Source organism: Cygnus atratus, chromosome 1 (genome assembly GCF_013377495.2).
Source record: "Cygnus atratus isolate AKBS03 ecotype Queensland, Australia chromosome 1, CAtr_DNAZoo_HiC_assembly, whole genome shotgun sequence".
Taxonomy (NCBI): Eukaryota; Metazoa; Chordata; class Aves; order Anseriformes; family Anatidae; genus Cygnus; species Cygnus atratus.
The window spans coordinates 116736510-116758672 of record NC_066362.1 but is presented as its reverse complement, the minus strand read 5'-3'; the positions used below and the strand labels follow the sequence as shown (position 1 = coordinate 116758672).

Genomic DNA, 22163 nt, shown 5'->3' with positions numbered 1-22163 from the left:
GATCTACGCTGCGTTACAGGTACTCCTGCTCCCATTTCAGGGCAGCTCCCGCAGCAACAGCTCCCGCGTGTAAACCGAATTGAAAGACGCCTTTCCGTTTACACTTACAACGCATCGAGCCGGTTCCTGAGCCCGCATGGGATGCGGAGCGGAGCCCAAAGCGCCACCCCGGAGATCGCCCCATCGCGCCCGGCTCCGCAGCTCCCAGCGGGATGCAAGCCCCGGGGGAGCCGTAAACAGCAGGGGGCTGTGCCCGGCTGCGGATCCCAACCCCAGGGTCCCCATGCGGATAAGACCCACCCCGGCCCCCCCAGCAGCGCGCCGGCTGCGCCCCCGCGCATAAAACGCGCACGAAACGCGCAACGGCGGCTTCCACGGCCACGCGTGCCGGGTTCCCCCGCGGCCAGCCGGGCTTCCTACAAGTCCCTAAAAAACTTCCCCCGCCACCAAAAAAAAAGAAACGAGAGGAAAAGCAGCGAAGGGGAGGCGCTGCGCCCCCCTCTCCCCAGGTGCGCTTCCTCCTCCTCCTCCTCACTCACCCAGCGGAGCCATTTCCTGATGACAGCCGGCTCCCAGGGCCCCACCGGGGCAGCGGGGCCCCCAAATCCCCCCGTACCGGCTCGCTACCGGAGCCCCCGGCACCGCGAGGCAGCGCCGCCGGGTCCGGGAGCGGGGCCGCTGCGCGCCCGCCGCCGCCGCCCCGCGCCTCTTATAGCGACCCGCCAATTAAGGGCGCCCAATCAGCGGGCGGCGGCCACGTGACGGGGCAGTTCCAATTACCGCGGAGAATTTTTTTCTGAATTAGCGGGGTTACACAAAGGACAACTCATTGAGGGGGGAAGGAAAAAAGGGCAGCGAGCGCGAGCGGGAACGCCCAGCCGGAGCCTGCTGGTGATTTAAAGCAGGAAACTCCCTCGCCTCACGCAGACACGGACGCATTCAGGACCGGCCAGCAGCCGAGCGAACGGGAGGAATGTCTGGCACACAGCGCGCTCGCCTCGGCTCGGCTCCGCTTCGTGCCGCTGCCAGCGAGGCCAGCGCCGCGCTCTCTCCCCCCGCCGAGGCGCTCGCTGCTGGGGGAAAAAAAGGGAAAACACGTGAAAACACGCACCTCCCCGGCTGGCTGCGGGGAGAGCCCCTGCTCCCTAAACGCAAAAGCTTATTATTATTGTTTCCCTTTATTATTATTATTTTTTGAAGCATATAAGCTGGGAATGGTTTTCCAAGCAAAAGCTGGCATTGCTCCGAAAAACTTTATTTATTTTTTTTTCCATGAGAATCAATAAAAAATTGAATTATTTCTTACCTAAAAGCATTAAACAATCGGTGGCTACCAGCCCTTCTTGCCAGGAAAGATTTGCAAAAAACGCACCCGTGCTAACTAATGCTTGGCGTCTTTTAGTTCGCGGAATCGCTCCAAGGGTTGAATGGTATCTAAGAAACAGGCTCTAACTTAAAAGCAATATTAAAATCCTCACCTGCCCGCAAACCCTCACGGCACACGGGCCAACGCCTTCGAGCACCCTCAGCGCTCGCTCAAGGCGCGCGACCAACCTGCCTTCATCTCCATTTCTGCACCCTAAAGACACGCGTAGGGCCGCGCGCATCACACGGCTGCAGGAAACGCTGTTCGAGGCAAAACTGGAACAACTGCGAGGCTGCCTGCCACGGACGAGCCTTGCCAATCCCAATTTATGGGCAGGAAATGTATGCCAGGGCAAACCATTCAAGATGACTCAAGTCGCCTCTCCCCCACCCTCCTGTGCCACAGAACAACAGGCCTCTTCAGCGACGGGGAGTAGGACCTCGTGGAGGAATGACTCAAAGCTCAGCTCTGGGGTAGGGGGAAAAAAAACGACAGGACAGCAAACACCCCCTAACTCCCCTTTTCATGTTATGTCAATTAAGCACACAACTGTCTTGAGGTAATAAACGCAACGAAAGCAAAGCCATCTAGTTTTACCGCAAGATAAGTTTACTGAGGTCAAACCCAAGGGAAAACTAATCTAACCACATTTTCAAATTGTTTGGAATATTCCTCAGCCCAATGAAACCATAAAATGACAAAAACATCCTATCCTAGAATAGCACGAGGATAACAAAAAATGTTTTAATTAAAGGCAGATGACCTAATAAAAATTTCACACTCATGCTGTGTGTGTATAAAACTCAGTATCCGTTTTTCATCTATCACAATTTTTTGTAAGAAAAGGATCATATGTTTAATTCGTTTAGATGGTATTTTTTGGTTTTGATTAAAGTGATTTGAGTAAAATAAAGCAATACTTTGGAATACTTCAAAATTGTAGTCTTTATCCTGTCATGAGCTTTAAGAAGGCAAGTGATTTTAAGTAACAGGTAGTCAGGTTAGCTTATCAAGAATTACATCTTCCATCTTCTTGAGGGACAGTGAATAAACGTCTCTAAAAGGCCATGGGATTTCTATTAACATTAAAAATGTGAGATGTGCTGCCCATTCCGACCAGAACTAATTATAGATAACAGAATTAAAGACTACACCTAGGACAACAGGTGTAGCTGAAGAAATTAGGAACTGGAAAACAAACCAGCAAATACCCCTCTGATGATTTTTTGGAAGTGACCCTATCTTCATCTTAAAAGCTGCGGCTTCTCCTCAGCTCCTGCAACTAAGTCATACCAGAAGTTGCTTCTAATGATTTGGAATTGTCTTCTAAATTTCTATCCTAAACTTATTTGGGGCCAACTGTTGGCGTAACATTAAATGATCAGCATTGTCCTCCCTTTGCTTGTACTGTTCTTTTCCTTTTCGTGTGCTATACCACAACTGCCCTCAGTCTTTCATTCTGCAACTTGCTGGTAGACAGCATATATATATGCCTTCAACTCCACCTTCAGCCCTGATAAGCTACATAAGATTAATGATTTTATCACACATTGTTTCTGAGTTCTTCTGAAAGCATTTTTTATGAGGTTCTTCACGAAAATTAAAACAATTGAATTATTTCACTATTCTTTTTGAATGGAAACCATGACTCAGATGAGCCAAACACAAAATATTCCACAAAAGTATTCTATGTATAGCATTTGTGTGAGCTTGAGTGTCTGAAGCCAGCCAAATAACCTAAGTACTCCATAATGGAAAAGCTGATTAACCATTAAAAATACCTCAAAAGTATATTGTAAGGTAAATCCTTGTAAGATCCCTGTGAAACAGTAAACTTCAGTCTCCTTTAGAAAAATGAGAAAACAGAGGCCAGCAGTAGTATGTAAGTGGCTTGACCAACATCACAGAAGTTTCCAACAGGAACTAAGCTGCATCTGAGGAGCTTTTGGCTCCCTGTCCCACACGCATGTCCTAGAGCACACTGTGCATCTCACTCCAACCAGTGCTGAGCTGGATGATCTCCAGTCACCATCTATATGGCTAAAACACAGCATTCAAAAATGATAGCAGCTGGTGCCTAATGGGAAAAGACGTGCTTGCATTGTTGACCTCATTGTCGAGAAAGATTTTTCTGTAGAGTCAGTATATTCCATGGTAGCAGCGTTTTAGCCTTCATTAGAGGGATTAGAGTCAGAAACTGAGACTTTTGTCCTACCACAGGAAAGGAACGCAGGAAGGTGCATCACTGCACTGCTGGCGAGGGTGTTCGAATTTCAGTAGCTTGGCTGTGCAAGCATGACTGAAGTTCAGCTGGATTCTGTCTGCTGTACTTGCCGGGAGAGAAATACTTCATTTCAACACAGAAAGCTAGTTACTCCAGCAAGGGGCAGAATGAGGAATGTGAGAGAGAGAAGGCACAGTTCTCTTCATCCTACTCCATGCACCCATACAGACATACATGCCCAAGTCTTCCCTTACATTTTTCTTTTTTGACTATTTCCTCAGCAGACCTGCCTTTCTCCATTGTTCCAGCTGAGCCTGTTTCCTGCCATACTCAGCAATTCTCCTCTTCCAATAGGGAAGTTTCTCTATTTTTGCCTTTTTTACTTTCTCACTGTTGTGCCTTGGTCCAAAAGTGAGGGGTATACCGACTCCTTTTAAAAAGCTCGTCATTGGTATCTGATGTAAGGGCTATCCAGTTGACCACAAAGGCAAGAAGGTCAGATCCAGGTGAGGTTTTACTGCCCCACAGCGCTGCCAAAGGCTAAGGTACCTACCATACCTTAGGAACTCCTTTTTCCTTGGGAGTGCGACAATCCAAGCTAGACAGTTTGCACAGTGCACAAAGCAACAATGCAGGAAAGGGAGAGGCCACACACAGACCACACAGGGTGACCACTCTTCCCTCTCCAGGTTGAGTTCATTTGTGCCAATACTTTGTGGCCAGGACTCAAAATATGGAAGTCACTTCACAACTGGGAGAACAGCAGATGCTTCATCCTTCGTGCTTCCCTGCAGGAGTGAACACCACAGCAAACTGCCAGCATCCTTCATGCTAATTACACTAAAAGCCCCTTATCACCCAGAGAGGGGCAGCCCAGCCCACAGGGAAGCACCAAGTGTCACTGAAACCTTAGACGTGTGCAGATATCCACAGCTCCTATACAGTAAATATAGAGAAAAAGAGGTTATTAAGAGGAGGGTGAGGAAATTAATTTTCTCTTTTCACAGAACTAATGAAACATGCACCATTTAATTAACAAGTTAATCTTTTCTGGGTAAATAAGTGATCTAGGCTCTGAAAATCCCCCTTTTTTTCTTTTTCCCTCCTGCTTTAATTTCTACCTTTACGGTATCACCTATTTGTCTCTTTCAGTAAGAGTGGAAGGGTTGCATTAGTGTGCTTCGTTAAAAATACTCTTTCCCACCAACTTATGCAAGTTGTGGTACATACTGTGACTGATTCATTGCATCAGTGTGCATGAAGTCCTCTGTGCTCAGCATTATATACATAAACACACGTGTCAGCTTTCAGAGGTACTGAGCTGCTCCTAATTTCCACTGGGATTGTTGGACTGCATCACCTCTAAATACCAGATCTCCATAAACATCTTTTCATGTACATAATATCTCTTTTGAATGATGCTAGTGTCTGATCGCAGAACTTGAGCTCTGTTCAGCATTCAGCTCTTGCAAACGACAGCTCATGAGATACAACGGTGATCAGAATCCTACCACTCATTCCTCCAGTGGGAGGTTAAGGCAGGAGATTGCCAATCACCCATATAGAGAGAGAGGTATCTGACACACGCTGTACGAAACAGGACACACTGCTATAAACTTATGTAATCAAAGCAGTGCAGCTTTCAGCTTTTATCTCTTCTTGGGAAAAAGCCTGTTAACATCTAAAAATGAGGTCATTAAGACTAATTAAGAGAAAGACAAAAACAATGTTAAGATGAGCTCTTCTGGGGTACTTCATTTCAGCAAGAATCCTTATATTTGGTTTCCTTAAAAATCTTTTTTTGGAAAGGCAGATTCATGAATCCAACAACTTGTGCAATTTTAGCATCGCTTGCGGTAGCTTTGCTAAACTGCTAAAAGCAACCACCTCTCGAGATTAACACAGTACTGTTGTCTGCTTAAAGTAACATGAAAAACAGAGTACTGCTGCTGCCTCCATACCACTTGTGAAAAGGAAGTCTTATTAGACTCATATCAACATAAGTAATACAGCAGCTTGAAGAAGGATTTCATTTGCTCTGTTTTTAAAGAGCTACTCAACTTTTTCAGACTACAGTGACATAAATATACAGTGGGTGAGGGTGGGGGTGGTTTGGGTGGGAGAAGGGGAGGATGGAGGAGGACAGGGTTTTATGCCAAGAGCTGAATCATAACCATGTGAGTAATTTTGAGTTTTTTTCCTTAAGGGTATGAATCAAATTAAATTTGTTTTGCTGTGGGTGAAGGAAGAGAGAGAATATAATAGCATGAATCAGAGCTATCATCAAATATGTGGCACAGACTAAAAATTAATTACAATTACTGCCTTCTTCTAAAAAGTTTCTGCCATTAGACGTAGCAATTCTGTTAATCAATATAATTCATTACAAAAATTCTCACGAGTTAAAACCTTTCAGTTTCCTTCCTCTTCCTCTTCATTTTTTCCTATTGCGGTAAGAAAAGATTAGCATTTTTAAACAAAATCAAGCCTAATCTGTCAGATGCCCTTTTGCTCCAGTTGTAAGCAGACTGCTGCTAATAATGAAAAGTAGGTATTAGACCACATGTAATTTTGTCAGTTGGACCTAACTGGAGGATGAAAGCACATGAAGACATGCTTTAGCACAGACACACTGGCATTCTAGTAAACACAAACCATTTAATGAAAATGCAAGCAGAAAAAATACTCAATATCCCTTTAATTGTCTTTTCCTGCGAGAGTGAGATGAAATATTGGAAAAGCGTGTGCTAGACACTGGACTTTTTGCACTTTGGAATAATCATTCAAGTACGTGTTACTGAAAAAAACAGAAGGGGCTCACAATATAAAACTGAAGGGGCCAACATAGATACATGGAAAAAAAACCACAAGCATTATTAATTATTAGCTACATAGATAACCAAGGACACATGTTTCTCTGCATCAAGTAAGAAACCACCAATTCTGATAACTAAAAACATAGAGACCCGCTGCCTTCAAGTCTCTAGTACAGAGAAAACAGTTTTTAATTCATTGTCTGAAAAACACCATAAACCTAAAGCAAGACATCATTTGGAATCAATTCCTCCCTCTAAACAGCTCCAGACCTCTCCCATAGTAATTCTCTCGCACGTGCCCAGCAAAACTCTGTGTAGAAAGGATGTGTATCCAGTGTGCTCTGGAAGTCAGCTGACTGACGAACCACGAGCCTTAGGGATGTGATTCCCAGACAGACACAAGCTTGTTTCTGATGAGAACTTCGCAGCTTCTGCGATGTCCCAGTGGCATGCTGGGGGAAGGAAGAAAGCAGAAGATCTCTTGGGTAACTGGAGCGAAGTCCCACGAGGAAAAACATGCGTGTCTTTTACAATTGCCATTCAAACTGGCCTGTGAACAGGAAGCCAACACCCGCTCAGGAGCTAGGTCTTAGCTCACCCTGCTCTTACACCACCTGAAGTTCACTGCTCTGGCAGAGACAGGTTCCTGCCTGCTGCCCGCTGACGCCACCCTAGCTATGTTTGTGCCAATGTGCCAGCCCACTTTGTTTCTCTCAACATCTCCAAGAGGTCTTCAAGAAAAAAACCCATCACTTAAAAACTGAAAGCAAACAGTCGCTCTAGAGACCTGATGGGCAGACAAACCACAGGTAGTCTAAAAGTTTTACGGCCAATGCCCCATGACAATTCCTTTGGCTCTCCTGCTGGATGGCCCTCATGCGCAAGACACATGCAAAAGAGAACAGCAGAACTCAGAAGATGCTTTGCAACGAAACACCCAGGAATGAAGCATTAATTGACTACAGCATCTGCTTGAATCACTCTGAAAATGCAGGGATAGAAACTCTCCAACACAAGATCTGAAGGCCTGCAAGAAGATTGGTGCCACTCTGTAGCCACCAACACTTACTGATCTGGCAATATAATCAACATCAAAGAACATTTTTCTTTATATTCACATTCTCAAGGAAGGCCAATTCTCTCCCACTTCACCCAAAACAAAAACCACTGGTATTCCCTATTTATAGCTTTTACTTGCAATGAAGAATAGCCTCCAAGGAGCAACAAGATGCACGTTTCTAGAAGTCCGGGAAGATACTGAATATCCCTCATTCAAGAATCTTAACCAACATCTTCACCATATCTGTGCTTCAACAGTGCTCATCTTACAACTCAACAGCATAGATTACGACAGAATTTTTTTACGTCTCTGGTTAAATTATTTCTCAACTACTGTGCGTAAGCCAAACTCCTTAACTGCTGCTCCTCCTTATTTTGGCACACAATGGCAGAGTTTACTAGGACTGGTAACTTTTCTCCAGAGGATATATGCTACTTGTTAAACTTAATTCCTAGCTTTCTGCAGCAAATAGCAGCCATTTCTTGCAGGTTTTAGACAAATAGCTTCAGAAATAAAAAGAACACTTTTCTTTGACAAAAATCACTCTATTGCAATATAGTTCAGAGCAGCTGTCTTCCCAGCCACTAAGCTGGAACCTCTCACACCTAGGTACCAGGAACTCATCAGCTTTTTAATAATACGAGGGCTTTGGTATATTTTAGCTACAAGACTTTAAACTAGTTGCTAGAAAAAGAAAGTATCTTTGCTACCTGCTGTTCTTAACTATTCAAAATGGAGCCTGCTATCTAGTCATAGTGGCTACAAAAAATAAAATAAAATAAAATAAAATAAAATTAAATTAAATTAAATTAAAAAAAAATCAGACTACAGATGGAAAGCAAGTTTTATACAAATACAGAAAAAATATACTAATGTGCTTGGCAAAATCATTAGGAATTGATCTAAATACTACAGGTTTTGGTAGAAAACCTCCTGTAAACTCAACAGCTTTCAATTAGTAGATAAAATTGCTAACACTTATTTACTTCATTGGCTAAAGAGACATTTCTGAAAGTAGTATTTGAAAACTGAAATTCTGTTTTGCTTTCAAAAAAGTAACACATCCTGTATGTTACTAGAATTGCTGAAATAGTTCAAGAAAAACTGATAGGAAATTCCATTTGAAAAGGCCAAAACTTGCAAATATAATTTTAAGCATGGGATGGGAGCATGATCAAAAAAGCTAAGCACAAACATTTGTGATTATCTATTTTGTTTCTCCAATCTAATGCCAGAAATGTTTGGGAAGGTTGACCGTGAGGAAATTGCAGTGGTAGACAAGAATATAATACAGTATCAAACTCTCAGTGAAATATGGAGCTTTTTTTTCCCCCCTTCAGAACTCATAGGCACAGTACAGACTTAGGTACACACTATTGCTTGCCCTTCACTGCACATTTTTTCCTGCCCTGCTGACGTTAAAAGGCAGTCCAGGACTACAATGTTTTTAGTGGATTCAGAATGGATGCACATGTGAACATTTAAATAAGCCTATGATTGCTGAAACTTGTTATTTCAAAACCGTTTTAAGGCATGTTCCAGTAGAGGTCTGAAAATAGAAGAGAGGCAATTCTGATCTTGTGCCTTATACACAGCTGACAGAGGAGGAGTTTGACTTGCATGGATTAACGAAGCCACTGCAGGCCAATTCACATGTGCACAGTGGCTTCTATACCCCAGAATTACACCCAGAGGAGGGTCACAATAATAATAAGCATGAAATTAATTTCCCACCACCTGAATTACAAGACAAGCTTTATCACTGTAGACTGTAAGCTAACTGGGGCTGAGACAGTCTTGTCTGTCTCTCTTGTAGAGCATTAATCATGCTGCGGGTGCATACAGCTAATAAGATGCATGTAAGTCTATTCTGATGTGGTTTTCTGACACTTCAGACTATAGAAGAGTCACACATACACAGGCATACTCTTACCTCTCTACCTAATGATACATTAATGTTCCTAATTTAAAAAACAAGTCATGATATGAACAGAAAGACTTTGTTTTTGTTTTCTGCCACCCAGACAGAGTCTGTGGCTATACATTGCAAATAGTTGGCAAAATCTAAACCGCAAGTATGCAGCAGCACTGTGAGTAATAAAGATAATGTTTGTATTTTGTTTATGAAAAGCCCTAACCAACACACTAAAGCAAGCATACTGAAACCAAATAATACTCAGACCTTTAGAAGAACTTCAGAGGATCCAAATCATGTAATTTAATCACTTTGTTCTTTAACAATCTAAACATCATTTAAAATTTACAAGTAGTAATTCTGTGTAAGTTCTCTAGGCTGAAAAATGGGATGTAGCTAGTCACCCTTTTCTATCCCAACTATTAAAGTTCAGACAAATCAAGCTCTATAACTAAGGAAAAAAAAAACACACAAAAAAACACCTTGTGAAACTCCCTTGCCCAAAAGGTTGAAAAATGCTACATCGCTAGGCATGCCAACAAAGAATTCCTCAGTATCTGGAGTCATGTGAAATGTACAGTTGCCTTGTAGTTACTTTTGATTTTTTTGTTACAATGAACAAACTCTGTATGACTTTGACAATACACCAGTAATTCTGCATGGACTGCAGGAATAATGGATAAGAAATGTTTTTGATACTTTTCATAAAAAGTAGTGTTCAAAAGATTTTCAACCTGGAAAAAAAAAAAAAAAAAAAAGAACAGTAGCAATGAGAAAGGGAGAGCCGTTGAGGTAAATCTTCTTCCCAAAAGACAAAATTCCATTCTGGCTCAATATTGAATACTAGATCAAAACATTATTATTGACAAGCATGCTCCTTTTAATTAGGACAATTTAAATAAACTTTATTTCCAGATCTACACAGTGTTCTCACTTGCCAAAAGCAGATGAGAATGAGCTTCATGTTGCATCAAAAATAAAAGCAGGTTTCCTCTCCTACTCTTCATTCATTCTTCTCCTTAATACAGCAGGTAATTCTGGAGTCCCTTTGAGATTATGGGCACATTTAAGTCCTCGGGAACACTGCTCTCAGTGCATCAGGGAACTCAGAAGGGAGTCCCCTTCCTGAATGGCCTTTATACACACAGAATTTACAGGGTTAGGAGGTAGGATTGCGTGTCCCCCAAAGTAATACACCAGTTCTCTCATCAAGCAGCATATTTTGGACTGCAAACAGATTGCATTAATGAATAACTGGAGGGTACCCCAGCGTTGTGTGATATGACCAGTTAACTAACAATAGTCACATCCTGCTAAGCAGGGCTGCATTTTCACTATCCATATTACTAGTGACTCTGTCAAGGCTGAATTCCTTGACTGTACACAATCAGAGACATTTTGAGAGTACCCCAACTGGAAGACAGATGGGAAGTCAAGGATCCAACTGGTTCCTCCCCATAGGGCACACGAGAGGCAGTTTGAACAGCTGTGCATCACAGAGCATCCCTGAAAAACGTTGACCAACACTGCCAACACAAATCTTACAAGGCAGTGAAGCAGAGACGGATCTGTAATACAGCCATCTGAAACCCCAGTGTGTCACAGAAGCCTTCAGAAGAACCACCACAATCACCCTGCAAGAAGTTGCCCAACAAAATGTGGGGAGCCAGGCTCAGAGAACTCCCAAGCAGGCTTCACCTAGAAAAGAGATGTACATATAAACTTAATCCGAGCCACAGCCAGCCTTCTCTGGCACAGAGCTCAAACACCTAGCTTCCCAGTCTGTGGTCCTAAGCTACCTCAAACAACCCAGATCCCTATGACAACCAGGCATCAAAACCAGGGCTTCCGAGTGACCCAGCTCTGCCTAGCAATCAGGCACTTAACTAGGAACAATAGTGACCCACTGTTATCTGCCTTAACAGCCAACTCTGGGTTCATCTCACCGTTTTATGCATTGACTGCTAAGACACATGACCATGGATAAAAATACGCCTTGGTGGAACCTCTTTGCTAACAAAAAACAACCACAAATGATGTCTTGAAGAGCTATTTTGCACACACATGGGAAAAACAAAAGAAAACAAAAGCATAGAAACAAAAATCTTCATTTCCAAACAAAAAGCACTCTAGCTATATTATATCTTCTGCTGTAAACCTGGATAACTAGCTAGGAAAGGCTTAGGGAAAAAGAGCAGAGATTGTCTTATCCTCATGCTATCTGCTCTGCAAACACCACTTTTAGAGGCTGTATTGACCGGGTCCTTGCTTGCTGGTTTTCTCAAAGAGATTCTTGGCACGAATGGCACTAGAAGATAACATCCCTGCTCTGAATATCATTCCTACTACACAGGGACAATTTTTAAATAGCCTTATAGAAACCCTGTGGTTGAAGAAGAAGGATCAGCATGGGATGTGTGTGCATTTAGGAGAGTGTGAATGGTAGAGCAGCAACTAAAGACAAAAAAAAAAATCCCAGGAATAACTAACTGGTTTGCAAGAATGACTTTCCTTCTTCCTAACCCCTAACTTTTCCTCTCTCTTATGCACCCACCCTCTTTTTAAAGGGAGCCATGCCACAAGTGTTATGGCAATTAAATTGACAAACCTGAGTAATTCCTTAAGCCACTGGGAACTATGTACAATCCTTGAAACATTTGTCTGGCTAGTACTCTCAAAAGTGCCACCTTAGTAACCTCCCATCAAAGCTCTGATCCCTGTGAAGATCCCTGTTTGCTCAACTGCCTAAAGATTTTATTCACAGACCTCCATTGGTAAATCATGTGCAAACAGTTGCTAAACCCTTCAAAAGCAGACTAAGAGCAACCAACGTATCTTCCTTCCTTCATGTGAAGGACGTCATCACAACTGTTCGGGAATGTCCCCTTCCCCCAGTCCCAAAATCACTCCCTTTAACAAGGGAGTTTCTTCAGTTAGATCCCTCCCAAAGCTAACTCCAAATTCAGACTGATTCTGTACATGCAGAACCAACACTTCGTTCTCACTCACGCCAGTGGCTGTAAAGGGTGTGCTGGCTACTGGTTCAAAAATCCACACATAAAGAAATATTACACATTTAGTTAGACAAAGAGATCTGTTTCCACCTTTCTGCCCTGTAGTAGTCCTTCACTGGTTCAGAATACAGCAAAGTTTGGCAATAAACACTCAGTAATCTTTGATTTCCTACAAGCTTTAGCTGCCCTGCATTTAAGTCCAGGACAGCTAACCACTTAAAACACCTCCACAAATAAACTCTTTTCAGAAGCACGTTAGAATAAAAATATACTATAACAAACTTATTTTAAAATGTCTGCTTACTCAAGGCTGAGAGACAAGTGGTGCTTGTACATCAAAGTATAACTGCTCATACAGTAGCTTAAAAATACCTGAAAATCCAGTAAGCAGGGAACTGCTATTCTGCAATACTTTGTCTAGAGTAAATGCCGATCACTCTTACCTCACAGACACTGAACAGACTGCATGACACTGTTCTCAGAGAAATAATTCTTCATTTTTAGTTTTTTTTTTAGTCTTAGCCAAAGGATGAACGACTAGGTTATTTTCTCATCTTAATAAATGATGCAAAACCTCCAGACATATGGTAGCATTTGTGTACTTCCAGGCAAGCGATGATAACTTTCAAATGTTACTTCCCCTCCTCCTCCACTACATGAAACAAACACACTGCAGCCCATTTAAAACTTAGTGACACACACATTTAAGAGAGACTAATTTCAGTTAAAGTTTCCAAATGTCAAATGCATGTGTTAAGTAATTATATTAAGAAATAAAGAGGAGATGAACACTATTGCCATCGGTTCATAAGTGCCTATGTTTTCCTTTAAAAATTAAAATAATTTTAAGAGACAAAGTTTCTGCTTAAATTAGCAAGGGGCCCATACATATGATATGTATTATTCCTAACAACTCAACATTTACAGGATTACAGTATTGGTACTGCCTCATTCAGTTTTGTAAGTATTAATCTACAACTGCTTCACTTTTTGAGTTGAAGATCCAGAACAGGGTTCAATTTTTGAATATGGCAATGTTTACAAAATGGCCGAAGACTAAAGGTAACATTTTTTTCAGAAGTAGGAAGCCCACGGATCTCAAAATGAAGACGTGGTGTTATAAATATTGAGGTACTTATTAGGAGGAGAAGCCATCTCTAAACTTTGCCCATTGTTTTCCTTGGAAAGACAAAGTTGCATTCCTCCAGCAGCTTTTTGCATTTACAAAATTCATTCCTGTTCTTGAGGAATGCCTATGTCCTCCCTAAAAATACATAGCACAGTCGTACTGGAATTGTTCAGACATCCTCTCTGATTGAATGTTACACTGTCATCTATTATTGCTCAAGACTGGTCATAACGTGCTTTAACATTTATAAAGTTGGAATCTGTTCAGCCTGTCCACCCAGTAGCTGACTAACTGGACATCATTACTTGAAGACTAACCCGAAGAAAAAGGGAAAACAAAATAACCTGAATACCACAACCCACTGTATGCCTGTATTTTCTCAAACTCAGGCAGTTCTAACACTGAATAAATTGACAAGCATTTTATCTGTAGCAGCTTCTGAGGTTTTTACAGAACAAAAAGAATGAATAGCAGTCAATTAATATTATTTTGTACTTTTAGAATGAAAGGAGAAGTTTAAATAGGCAAATGTTTTCTACTGGTTAGAGGCAAATTCTTGTTATTCCTTTAAATTAAAAAAATGCTATGTGCTTCAGGGGGAAGCAGGCACCAGTAACAACAAGCTGTTCACCACTTTTGAGCCAAATGCTTGCAAAAATACTGAACACAGAATACATTCATAGCTGTGGCAAGACAGAATGAGAGCTAAGAAAAATCAGTAGGGGAAGAAAGACATCTCCCTTCACCTTGGCCGAGACTAAAAAGAACAATTCTTACCCCGAGATGCTACTTACAAGGCTCTGATTCCAGAAAGTACTTTTATGTAAATTTGTGCATAGAAAATGTGAAATCAGAAGCGTTTGACCAAAGAAATTCTTCAACCCTGCATGGGAGCTGGGCTTAATGCGGAGAACCTTAGATTTTGCTCGGAACTTACTCCTATTTTTACACCGAGGCGAGCTGTAAGTTTTCAGATTGAATGCAAGATTACTCTAGCAGCAATTGGCACAAACCCCCAGACAACATCGTGGGCTGTATCTTTAAAAGGTGTTGGAGGAAAAGCAGATGAAATGCTGTAATCTCCACCCACTGCCGTTTAAGAGCGGCTGCCCACGCACTCCACACACCCAGCATCCTGAAATCCGCCCTGCTTGAAAAACCCGCTGCATTAGGCGATGGAAACTCGGGCTGTGCTGCCCGGGCATTAAGGCAAATAGTCAGCTTCAGCATGTAACATACGTCCCATCTAAGACAACAGCCTGCATGGCCACTGTGCAAAAAGTTTGGTGAAAAGCTTTAGCTGTATAGCTCCTCTTTCCTCAAAGGAACAGGATTTTGGTGAGAAGGCAAACAGGATGAGTTACGGGGAAGGCTGCTTCATAACATATTAAAGAATTCTTACAACAGCACTCAGTGAAGAATCCATCATATAGAACCTTTAAATTTAATGAAATGAATTCCTTCAACATTCTTTGGAAAAATACACTGTCCTATAAAGTTTCCGTATGAAGTAGCCAACAAGAGCTCTCACATAGCCATCACTCAGACTCAACTGTACAGTTTGAGCATGCCTGGATTAAAATACAATTAAAACCGTAATTGCCTATTTGCAAGATTTACTGCAACACTTCAGATCTGGCCTCTCATCGTGAGCAAACTTCCTGCAGATTGAGAGAAAACAACACTATAGAGGTTATTCGGGAGATCAACAGTTCCTACTCAGTAGCTCTTAAGCAGCGGGCAGTCTTATTTGGAAAAGAACAATGAATGTGTATTACAGACAAAATGTAGATGTTAAGAAGATTAAAACTTTTCTATCACTCAGTGCACGCTCAGATATTTAATAATTACATTAAATAAAGAGAAAACATTTGGAAAAGTGGCTCTTGAGATATGATTACTATGACAGAACAGAAGATCTGCAATAAAAACAGGCCTTTATTTTTTTTTAAGGAAAAGAAATCCTTAGGAAAACAACATCTTGAGCAGTGGCACTGCACAGTACAAACTATATTAACTTGTCATAATATGTTGCTTCTGTTGGTATGAATTTTAATTGAATAACAAACTAAATATGAGCTCAGAATACGCAGTAATGCTAAAGAGTTTGGAACACGGCACTTGGGAAAGCACCCCAATTGTGGACTTTCTGATTACTCTTGTCACCAAACTCAATGGCAGGTCACCGTTTTGGGGCTTACCCACATTCTCCCATTATAAGTGACAAATCCTAACACTATTAAAAGAAACACACGCACACACAAATTCCTCAGAAAAGGTGATTCACCATAAGGCTATCTATGATCTGAGGAGGACAAAACCATATCAAGATCCAGTTTGCTTCATTTAAATCGCAGCATTTTCTTCTTAATTTCTCTCAGTTTTTGCTTTCCACAAACAACTATCGAGCCCTGATTTTGCTGAAGAATTTGCACATCATTAATATCACTTACTAAGTCTTTTCATACTTCATTGTCTATAGTCATTATATAATACGGGATATTTATGATTTTTGGTATAGCACCTTCTGTGTTTAAGCTCAGAACAACCCTTCTCATTAGTATCCAAACAGCACAATCTGCTGTCACCGGTCTAAGCGGTCCCTGTGGTGGCAGGTGGAAATGATGGGAAGCTGCCAGGGACAAGTCCCATGCAAGCAGTTCCATACATTTAGCTCTTGCTTTTTATAGAGTATCCACTTTCTTCTTAGGATGCTCCAAAAGTACAGAGGCATTTTAACATCATATATAGCTTCTTGTTTATTCCCTTCCCAAGATGAAGTTACAGGATATTCAGTCCCTGTAACTGAGGTTTAGAGCACATACTGCAATGACAGCTTTCAATTGAAATATAAGCATGTTGTGGCAGGACTTTAGCTTCTGAATAATCATTCCTCGTAAATAGCGATTAAGTGTCAGAGCTCATGAGTATTTCAGAAGCTTATTATTTTTATCAATGCATATAGCCGTGAATTGCTTGTTTTCTTCTCAGCTGCTAAAAGGTAAGGCAAAATTGATTTGGGAAATAGCTCACGTACATTGATGTTAAATACTAATGCAAAACACTTCATTTGGAAAGCTTTAGCTATTTATAACATTTTGTTATAGTCCAGTATGTTCTGGCAAGTTTACAACGCACATTTCTGCCGGTATACTTTCGCATTGAGACTAAATTTGGTTTGCTAATAGGAATGTCGCATTTCAGTAAATAGACTTCTCAAGAGCCTCCTTTCTTTGTTTCAGAATAGATACCCGTTTTCAAGGAGGTGGATTCTGTTTAGCATTTTCTCTGCACACGACTCCCTGCCACTTGCTGCGTATTCCATTATACAAATCGCGCTCCTACAGAAAACAGGCGTGACATACCGGGGGAAAGCGAAGACCTCAGAAACGGTCTTGTCGCCCGGGCTGCCTGTAGCCGCCCGGCCCTCGTGGAAGAAGCGGCGCGACGTCCAGAACGGGGCGCTCGGCTCTCGGGGCTGCCCGGCCGAGGCCGCGGGCCGCGGGGCGCCGCAGTGCCGGGAGCCCCCGGCAGGGGGAGCCGCGCTTTTGCCGGCAAAGGCTGCGGGACGCTCGGGAAGTAGAGCGCCCGGCCGGGGCTCCGGCGGCTCCTCAGGCAAAGCCAGGCGTTTCCAGCAGTAATCGATAACGAGGACTTGAAGAGCGAGCCCCGCGAGTGCTTGGAGGTTAAAGCAAGATGATAAGCTGCGAAACGATGCGCCTAAAGGGGAGCTGAAAGATGCAAGCAGGGTTTTGCCGAATGATAGTGTATTTTCACGGGGTTGAGTTTTAATACGCAACCGAAGTCTGAAGAGATGTGTGACCTCTCGGCAAAGAGGTCTAAGCCCCTCAGTTCCTCAGAACTGGAAAATCCTATACCAGATTTGTGATGTTTGTACTTGTAAGCCTGCTAATAGCTAGGGAAGAGGAGAAAGAAGGGTCTGTTTTTTAAACAACTACAACACCGTCCCACCGAAACAAAATGGGATACCACACTGAAACAACGACTGTTTTGGTGTTAAATCAAGCCCTGGAAAACATGTATAGAGGTCCTACTAAAGCAAGATCTGCCCTTTACCTAGTAATAAAACCTCCCCAAACTGCTGTCTTCATTCTCCAATATTAATAAAAACAAACTATGAGACATGATACAGTAAAAAAAAACTCATATTAAATATCTCATTAAAATAATGTAATTATCTATTCATTCCCCCAAGATTTTTCTTGAGATTCTTAAACTGATTTATTTCTGAAAGTGAACATCTCTTTATTTAAAGGTGTTAAGAGTTCGTTTTCTTGTACGTTTACTCAGTAGAACTATTAAACTCTTGATTTTTCTTCCGCTACTCTAAGGAAAATTAAATACTACTATTGTTTATGCCATATACACGGAATCAGTTCCTTATTTCCAGGCAAGCTATTTATGTTTTCCTACTTAGCTTCAAGGCAATAATGATCATTAGGCAAACCTAGGGTTAAATAAACATGACCTAAACTGCTCACAAGTCAGAAGTTATTTGAAAGAGATATTCTAACATCAATAAATGGAAATTTGAAGAACTGCACCTGAAATATTTCAAACAAACCCCTCTCTTTGTATGCAAATATATTAAAAGCAGAAATGAAAAGGCAGAAGTATGCCTGAAATTAAAATATTTCCTATCTCTGAGAGATATTTATACTAGACAAGCAACTTTGCCAAAAGTAAAACATGCTAGTGCTCAAAGACAACTGATAAACCCATAGATTAAAAGAAAGAAAGAAAGAAAGAAAAAAAAGAAAGAAAGAAAGAAAAAAAAAGAAAAAAAGAAAAGGAAATGAAAGGGAAAAGAAAAAACAGTCTATAGTGACTATCCAGTTTTAAGTAGATGAAAAAAATGAGGAAAAGAAATCAGTACTCTCTGAAATAGTTTTATATTTACCTATTTCAGCTCTATACATCTGCTCCTCTCTCCAGTTGTTACAGCAGTGCACACATGTAAGATATGAACTGCCTTGTTTATGTGCATGCACCAATGGTACCTCTGAAGTACACAGCCCTGGACAAGCCCACCTGCCAGGAATTCCCCTGAGGACAACACCATGAAACATAAGAAAATTTGCATCCATTCATAAAAGATCACTTTACTTAAGATGAAGACCATGTGTAAAAGCTTAAATGATCTTGGGGTATTTTCAGACTTGATAACTCTTTTCTCCATTATGACAAGCCTATGCAAATCCCAGATCTCAGCTAGAAGAGAACACCGAAGACAGAGTAGTACTTCGTCAGCCTCATAGCAAGTAGATCAGACTCTTTAGAGCAGTCTATGCTAACTAGTCATTATTGCCTGACACTGTTTAGTTTCACTCATCTTTCTTCACCCCATGAAACCTCTATTCCTCCTATCCCATAAAGAAGGAAAAATAAGTCCCCAAATCCTTTAGTAGAGAACTGTTTCACTTATGACTGCCACAAGGACCTTCCCGATATGAAACCAAAGCTCCTCAGGCACAGGACCATCCCCTTCCCTGCCTGTGTCACCTGTTGCTGTTCAACTTTCCAGAGACAACCTGAAATCCAAGAATGCTCCCTGCACCATGACCTAGTACAAAAGCCAACTTCACAGCCGTATCCATTTCTGTAAATACACTATTACCACTATCGACCTGTTTGATGCTTCCTATGCTTCTTGCAATTATCCTTTCATTTGGTCACTTGAAGCTGGATGTTTCCTCAGGCTTGCAGATGATAAAGGTCCACTGGAGTCAAGAGAAAGAGTCTTCCACCTATCTATCTTAGTACCCTGTTCTAGGTTCTCCTTCCCCTAGATAAAAGCTCAGTTCATCTGAGCATTGGCTGTTGTTATAAGGCAATATGAGTAGAGATGTTTTTATTGATGAGAAAAGAGCATGAAATGAAAAGTAATTGGAAAGTCATCCACCTTCATCCCTACTGGGTACAGCACCTGCATCTTATGAGATACTGCACATGCTGATAGGAAAAAGCAAGTTTCAAATAGTTTTTATTTAAATACTGTGAAATAGTAGACAAGAATAAGGTTACTAGCAAAATCTGAACATTTCTGCAACAAGCTGTCAAAATAAAATCTTCAATCTCAGAACACGAAGTTTTTCAGAGCTACACGTCGGAGCTAGGAACATTTGGCCATCTTTTTCATCTTAAAAACTCATGAATGCATCTTTCGGCACAAGACATTCCAGCTTTCAGAGAGTATCTGAGATCTTTCAATAAAGAGAAGTAATGGTAAGGAAGATGCATTACATAGTGATGTTTAAAGAGAAGGAGTGTGGCATGATAGTCAGGCATACAACCAGCTGAAAAACACTTTGATCTGTAATGCCCAGTAGGTATTTTTATTTTGTAATTTTTTCACTTATTTGCAGTAAGTGTAGTTATTATCGGTTCTCCTTCTCTTTTTCTTTTCCATCATATAAAGTAATTAGGGAGTCAGAGTCCTTTGAAGCACCCTCAGGACATAAGACTATCACCAGGTTTTTAGATACAAACAATGAAAGAAAACATGCATGAAACTGAGAGCATTCTAACAATCTTCCTCTTAAATCATCTGTTTAGCCCACGCTATGCATGTTTTGGGTTCTGGTCAGCAGAGTTAAAAATGCTCCAGCTTTTGCACACCTCTGTTTCCTTAAGACTACCAACACATATGAAAGCAGCTACCCATGACTGAACAGAGTTTTTATCCTAAGCTGTTGTACTGGTACTTTAACTTTTTATGACTCATAGTTTAAGTATTTGGGAATTCCCCTCTAAATATGAGTTTGACACACTTAAATTACGGAAAGTTATTTTATTCAAAAAGTAAGAAAGCAACATTCATGCAATCCCCAGGTCTATATTTAGCAACACACAATAGGTCTTTTTTCCAATAAAGCTTTTGTACCAATTGTAATTAAAGACAGATTGAAGGAAAAAAAAAATAGAAAAAAAAAAAGAGAGAGGGAGAGAACAAGACTGAATAGCACAAGTAGTAGCATTGAAAGAGACGGTCATAGTGTTACACACCAAAGCAAACCAGAAGCATTTTTTCTAAACTATTCAAGCAATGTTAGGGCCATTTGCACCCCCTGCCCCCAGTTGCATGTAAGAGTGTGCAGCTTCTCTCTTACCTGCGTGCTGAGGTACCCTCTTGGTGGGCTGACCAGTCACCGCAGATCAGCTGACCAAAGTCTCGAAAAAAAGAAAATAAAATCAGCTGACCATCCCTGCTGGCTGGCTTCAAGCTCCAGCACTGCTCTCCACAGCACTTTGTCATGTGAGTCAGGACAGAACCAGCTGTCATTGCTTCAGAAAAAGGGAAACGGGCCCCTCCGTTTCCACCTCCTTCCTTCCTCCTCTCTCACTCTTTCCTATCTCTCTCTGCCTCCGACCTCCTCCCTTTCTCATTCTCCAGCCCTGCTCATTCACTGCCTGCCTGGCGGGGGTCTCCCAGGGGAAGCCACATTCCACAACATGCAAGCATTTCCCCTGCATCTTGAGGTTTCTCAACAGACTGCCTACACACTTCTCTGAAAAAAAAAAAAAAAAAAGGAAAAAAAAAAAAAAGAAAGAAAGAAAAAAAAATCAGAGAAACAGAGAAAAGGCACCACATTCCACAGCCCTCAGTCAGCCCTGGCAGGCTATGAGGCATTTTCAGTCACACAGCACAAAATGCATTAGTCAGAGCTGAAAGACCACACACTTTGTACCACTACCATGCTAACAGAGAATGGTCTGAGCAGAGCTACAGGAAAAAGGAAAGGAGGGGTTCCTATCGTTGCTTCCATTTTACATGGTGTACCCACCTAAACCCAGGAAAAATTCTCAGGGACAGCCCCACAGTTGACATTCGCAGAAGAAATGCTGTAAGTGCGGGCAGCGGGGAAGGCTCTCTGCTCGTGGAGCGTGACCTTTTCAGCAAGGACTCCCCCTCCCGCAGAATGCGTTATTCCAAAGACTGCAAGACATTATCTAAATCAGAACTTCTATCTCCCTGATGGTTTATTCGTAGGAAATAGAAGCCTAGAAAAAGCGAAAGTAATACTGCGTGATTCAGATTCCCCTAAACCACATATACTTTCAATTCAAACTTTTCTCCTCTTCGATACTCCCTATAGTTCTGCCACTATATCCATCTATGGAGTTTTCTTTTCTCTACTGACGCAGTTTCAGCTCCCCGTGTGTGTAGAGAATCTGATCAGCCAGGAACAAGGAGAGAGCTCAGTGTAAAAAACCCTCATTCCAAATCCAAATGACCTAATCGTTCATCTATCTGCTCGCTGCTTCCGTCCTCCCCTCCACACACACACATTTATCTGTTGCTTGAAGGCATTTTAGGAGTATGTATATGGCTTAGGAGAAATCACCACGTTTTATACTGCGTTATACAGAGAGCATGCTGTGCTTGTGCACTCGCTTCTGTCCACTGAAACCAGTACCACGTAGTCCCCAGCCCCAAATTCCCCGCTCTGCACAGGGACGGTCCCTAATGCGCCCTGCTAGGCGCACCAGCTGAAGTCAGCACTAGAAAAGGGTAGGGAGGCGGGGGGAAGGGGGGAGCTGAGAACCCTGAACCATTTGCACTGGAATTTCTGTTTAGGAAAGTCCATGCTTTAATGAAAGACTGATACCAGATACCA

General features: G+C 41.8%; 1 protein-coding gene across 1 annotated transcript in view; it reads right to left on the bottom strand.

The window, feature by feature from the left end:
• The window catches only part of LOC118247801 (uncharacterized), a 97815-nt gene that overhangs the window by 25111 nt on the left and 50541 nt on the right, over window positions 1-22163 (bottom strand). The window contains exon 5 of the mRNA XM_035546064.2: window positions 20655-20715. Coding sequence (XP_035401957.1) covers window positions 20655-20715 — 61 coding nt within the window. The remainder of the gene's footprint in view (window positions 1-20654; window positions 20716-22163) is intronic.